General features: G+C 37.7%; 1 protein-coding gene across 1 annotated transcript in view; it reads right to left on the bottom strand.

Moving 5' to 3' along the window:
• Nucleotides 1-360: 360 nt before the first annotated feature.
• LOC127435620 (BMP/retinoic acid-inducible neural-specific protein 1-like) overlaps nucleotides 361-6,087 on the bottom strand; it is a 227,397-nt gene continuing 221,670 nt past the window's right edge. The window contains exon 8 of the mRNA XM_051689218.1: nucleotides 361-4,283. Coding sequence (XP_051545178.1) covers nucleotides 3,143-4,283 — 1,141 coding nt within the window. The 3' untranslated portion in view covers nucleotides 361-3,142. The remainder of the gene's footprint in view (nucleotides 4,284-6,087) is intronic.

Below are 6,087 nucleotides of genomic sequence, written 5' to 3'. Positions count from 1 at the left end.
GTTTCTATAAAATAAATAAATAAATAAATGAAAATGTGGCGGAAAAGCATTAAAGGGATAGCTAACAGGCACTTAATAAGATTGGATAACAATAATAGAATAATAATAATGATAATAGCATTCCCTCTATCCTAGAAATAACTCTAGAGAAGGTTCTTCTACACACAAAAAAACCTACAAAAACAAAAAACAGTTATGCCCCCATCCCAGCTAAGATTTTAGATTAGAGAGATTAACCAAGTGACATGTCGAAAAGTTAAACCTGAACTGCATTAAGGAATATAAAACCCAAATGAAATATTATAAAAGTAAAGTGTGCATTTGGTATACAAACAGATTTTAAGATTAAAACCATCATAGATATTTGAAGCTTTAATATATTGTTCTTGTGGATTCACTCTTGTTAATGAAAATGCAATGGCTTTACAATGTCATGCTGTAATCTTGCAGTACATATTTCATTTGACAGACCACTGTGCTATATTTCATAGAAAAAAGCCTGATAAACAAAAATACAAAAGCACTTCATTGGACATTTCGCACAAAAATTGCCCGGCCTCTTTTCTTTTCTTTTTTTATGTATCATCCCTCTGAGAAATGTATGGCTTTTTGTTGACCCTTGAAGTCATGAGTACTGTTAAATGATTAAAAAATGCCACAAAAAAGCTTGACACAGCAGCAATTACATGTACATTGTGTGAAGCTGTACGAAATAGCATGAATCGATTATGTTTAACCATAGATACTGCACTCGGGCACCAAAGCTACTCGACCTCGCTGCAGAAGGTCGCAAATGTGAAAATACAACAGAGGGAGGCCAAGCAGAATTTAATTTGCCTGGAAAATGGCATGAAGAAAATTGGACATCCAGCTAAAAACAGTGGATTGTCCCGGAGACTAAAAAGGACTTCTGTACTGAAATCACTACCAAGCTCTCCAGAGGCATGTTAACGGTCGTATGAAACGACAAGACTGTACAGTACATGAACACTTACACTGTATAACCCTCGTCTTTAATATGTATGATGTTGCATTGTGTTTCAGAAGGTGTCTCATATTAGTTCACCTGAAAATGAAAATATTGGCTCCATTTACTCATCTTCATTTCGTGGGAAACGTGTATGACTTTGTCTTCTGTGGAATGCTAAAGGTAGGTTTTTGAAGAACATCCTGGCTGCTTTTTGCCATCTAAAGAAAGTGCATAGGGACTGAGGGTGTCAAGCTCGAGAGAGAAAAAAAAAAGAAAAAAAAAAAAGAAAAGAACCATAAAAGTAGTGCATACGACTTTTGTAGTTTTAAAGGAATATGTCGGGTTCAATAGTCAGTATTTTTGGGTTTTAAACATTTGTGGCATAATTTTGATTCCTACAAAAAGTAATTTCGACTTGTCCATCCTTTTCTTTTAAAAAAAGCTAAATCTGGGTTACAGTGAGACACTTACAATGGAAGTCAATGGAGAAAATTTTTGTTTTTCCCCAATTAAAACTTGTGTATTATTTGAACAGCAAAGTTGTTTAAATGGTAATCGTATGGTCTTTTTAGGGTTTACGCCATTACAGTACGTCGTCCTGGCAACGTCCTATAAAATTGGCTATAACTTTACACAAAAAAGGTAAGTGATTTAATCACACTAAAATCATGTTAACACACATATTGTTTATGTCTTGTGTCTATACTTTTGAAACAGTGAGTATTTTAATGTTTACGGATTGCCCCCATTGACTTCCATTGTAAGTGCCTTACTGTAACCCACATTTTTGCTTTTTATAAAGAAAAGGGTTACTTATTTTTTAAGTAATCAACATTATGCCACAAATGCTGTCGATTTAGCTTAAAGGAATATTTATTCTTTATTAACAAAAATTTATTTTGACTTGTCTATCCTTTTCTTTAAAAAAGAAAAAAAAAAAAAAGAAAAGGAAAATGGAGGTTCCAGTGAGGCACTTACAATGGAAGTCAATGGGGTCATTTTTTGGAAGGTTTAAAGTCAGAAATGTGAAGCTTATAATTTTATAAAAGCACTTGCATTAATTCTTCTGTTAAAACTCATGTATTATTTGAGCTGTAAAGTTGTTTCAAATGGTCATTTTTACAGTCATTTTAGGATTTGTTGACATTGCATCATCATGGCAACAAAGTTGTAAAATTGGTTATAACTTTACACAAGACCAGTAAGTGATTTTATCCCACAAAAATCATGTTAATACGCATATTGTTTACACCTTGTGGAGTATTTTAACGATAAAAAATTGGCCCCCCTTCAGTTCCATTGTAAGTGTCTCACTGTAACCTTGACTTTTGCTTTTTTAAAAGAAAAGGAGGGACAAGTCAAAATGTATTTTTGTGGTAATCAACATTATGCCACAAATGCTGTCGATTGAGCTTAACTTGGATTGAACCTGGACTATTCCTTTAATGAGTTAAATTGTGCTCTTTTCCTCGCACAAAGCTATCGTATGACTTAAGATGACTATAAATATTCAACTTTTGTGTTCCACACAAGAAAGTCATGCGGTTTTGAAGATGAGTAAGGCCACGTCCACTTAATCAATTTCCGTTAGACCAGCGTTTTCCAAAAACAGAGACTTTCGAAAACACTCTTTATAACTGCATACTTCAGAAAACAAAGACTTTAAGAAACTGGAAATGGAGGTTTCAGATCTGTGGTTGTGGACTAAATAATTTTGGGTCAATTCGGTCTATTCAGGTTACAGATTTTGGTTCTACCGTAATGTCATTTTTGTTATATCTTTAAAAACATGTTAACCAGTAAAGAATGGCAGTTTAAAATGTACCTTTGTTCCCTCAAAGTAAAATCAAGGCCTCTGTGTCACGGGATGTTGAATTTAATGGGTGTTTTTTTTATGGGTCTGTTCTCATAATTTTCTTTTAGGAAATGACAGACATGCTTTGACAAATATGATACAGTCATTTTTTTTTTTTTTTTTTCATTTATCATCTTTAGTGAACTAAAACGATTTATCTGTATTTTTAGTTTCTGTTCAACAATTACACTTACAAAGTTGTTAATATTACATCAAAAAGCAAACAAAAAGGTTCCAAATCAAAAGAGGAAAATAAAAAGACTTTCTCTTCAAACTGTTTATTTGATAGAACGTTTTCTTCTCTCAAACTGTATTTTTCAGCAAAGTTTGGCAGTCAGGTGGTCTGATTGTTTCAAGATTTCTGTGTTGTACATGTCCAAGGCGTGATTCACTCGAATCATCTCACTATTATTCAGCTTGAGCCGATGTTTCAGCATACAGGAAAACAGGTCCAGTTGGGGTTTCCCTGGGGCCACCGGAGGGGCCAGACGGTTGATTCTCTCGCGGATGTCCAACAGCAAGAGCATGATGGACGAGGATGAGTAGAACTGGTTCCCCTGCGTGTATGACTGATTTACCTGCTGCACGGCACTCCTCAACAAATCGGCATTGAATCGCAAGCTGTATCCGAACACTTGTATGTCCGAGATCTTAATGTAGATTTGCCTCTTATTGGGGTCGGACAAGTCCACCGGGCCCTGGCCTGAATCATTCCGCAGGCCGGTGGGCACCTTGGCGCGGCTTCGTAGGTAGATGTGCACAGTCTCAAAGAAGGTCTTCCAGCGGTTCCCCAACAACAAGGTCCAGTTAAAGCACTGCGAGTTCTGGAGGCGCACTTTCTCCCAGCGCGGGTATCCGTGCTCGCCGAACGGCATGCTCCAGCCCTCGGAGTGACTCCCGCTGAATGGGTTCACATACACAAAGAACATGGGGTCCACGCTGCTGTTGCGCATCTGGCAGATCTTCATGGACAAGCCCACGATCATGTGCAGGTAGTCCATGCGGTTCTTGTTGCTCTTGAGTGTCAGGGACATCCGCTTGCGCCACCGGGGATCGAAGAAGGTCTCCAGGCGGACCTCGTTGCTGATGAAGGTTGTGTGGATGTGCAGCCGCGAGTCCATCTTCTGCAGCAGGTACTTGAGCTCCAGGTCCTGGAAGTCCAGGTCCGTCTCGAAGCTGATGAACTGTTCGCTGCGCTCTGAGTCCACATTCTGTGGCTCACAGCGGCCGCGGTACAGCTTGTAGCCCTTGTTGCAGGAGCCGCACTGGGAGATGTTGGCCAGGCTGCACATGGCGCAGCTGTTGTTTCCGCCGATCACGCAAGGGATCGGCCGCTGGCAAAGGGTGGCCCCAGTGTGGCACACGCAGGTGCGTTGACTCTCCAGGAAGGTGCCCCAGAAACCGTTCTCATTGCAGTAGAGGAACGACTGCACCCGGTTAAGCCACTGGAGCACCGATCTGCAAACAGACAGATAACAATAGAGTAAGGCAGGTAGGTAGAATAATCCATTAATAATGCAGCGTTAAGTCCAAAAGCACAGAGCTACCGCCTCAGCTTTCTGACGTTTGTTACAGTCTAATCACTAAAACGGATAATGTATTCTGTCAAATTTTCCCACTGCACAGCTCATCTTCTCTCTTCCCGCAGGCATTTTACCTTGTCATTCTGAAAGGCTTTGCAGTTTTTCATCTGCATGAGGGGGGACTGAGTGCTCGCATTTTGATTTCTGGGAGACAAAGTACTAAAGGTTATGATGACATGTTAATGAACCCAGAAAGCGAGCACAGACAGTGAGCAACCAAGAAGCTCTCAGACTGTGCCAATGGAAAAACTTTCAGAAAGATATTACAATTTTGTGTTAAACCAAATTAGCCAGGCATAGGGCTGGGTGATCTATAGAATATTCATGATATAATCATGACAATGTTGCTGGCTATAAAGAAGTATTGTGAGTATCATGCTGATTTTAGTAAGCTTTTTATCTGGTCACTACATTTCCTAAAGAGCACGTCCTTAGACTGATTTCACAATCCTTCAGGGCTGCACAGTTAATCAAAATGATACCAAAAGCGTGATATGGTGATGTAATTATTATACTGCAGAAGTCTGCAATTTAACTTAATTAATACATGGTTCAGTGTGCACATGCAGGATCATGATACACTGTTTTCAGCACTCTCAGAGTGGTTTATGTGTGTCGTGACTGCAAAGTATTGCAGCTTCACACATTCATGCAATTCTAAACATTTGTAACTGCTACAACAGTGCACTTTCAGTTTTCCGCCAAAATAAAAGCTCCAGGTGAAAGTGAATAAATTTGACGCAAATATAATAATAATTGTAAAGAAAAATACAAAATAAAAATCCTCAAAAAAATTATAAAAATACAGTATTATATTTTAATAATAAACCTGTCTGGGTCCCACTGTAATAATTCAGTAAATTAATAATATTCAACTGGGATCTCCACCCCCCCAATCCATACACAAAAATGTTTTAGTAAAAATATACAGTATGTGGGTAAACAATGTTTTATTTTTATTACTATGTATTGTTGTACTGTGGTGCATATGAATGAAAAATGGTAACATATTCTACATTGTGTTCAGTTAGTGAAAATCTGTATAAAACATGTCTTATAAAATGTGTTTAACTAGATTTTCACTGTATGCCTTTAACTTTTAAAATCAACTTGGCTACAGTTGCTTTTTGGTTGAAACAATGGTTCCCCTGATGACACTAGAATTATTTGTTTAAAAAAAACAAAAAAATGAAATTACTCCATGACTAATGAGTTCTAGTAAGCTGTTTACCATTTCCAAACTGTACTGAATGTAGCATTCAATCTATATACTGCAAATAAACTGTAGTCATAACAAAATGTTATTTGACTTTCAATACAGTCCAGATTACTTGACTAATAAATAGCTTACAATTGGCCCCATTCAATTTGAAGCCAAATACAATCAGCTCATTTGTGGCATATTGTATTTTTTGTATATATTTACAATAAACAAGCCTTATGAGATGTGAAACACAAGTCTTCAATAAGTTATATTCTATAACTGCTTTCCCAATATAGATTTCAGGGTTGGTTGCTGGCTTTATTTTGCATTATTATTTGTTTTGCTGACTGGAGTTTGCCTTGGGGAATGAGATGGAGATGACGGCAAACGGATGCTGTTTGTTTGCACATTGTCATGTTTGTAATGTCACATCACAGCTCGAGTGAACAGACTGCATGACTTTCATTACTCAACT

This window comes from Myxocyprinus asiaticus, chromosome 4 (assembly GCF_019703515.2).
Source record: "Myxocyprinus asiaticus isolate MX2 ecotype Aquarium Trade chromosome 4, UBuf_Myxa_2, whole genome shotgun sequence".
Taxonomy (NCBI): Eukaryota; Metazoa; Chordata; class Actinopteri; order Cypriniformes; family Catostomidae; genus Myxocyprinus; species Myxocyprinus asiaticus.
This window is presented reverse-complemented; position numbering and strand designations above follow the sequence as displayed.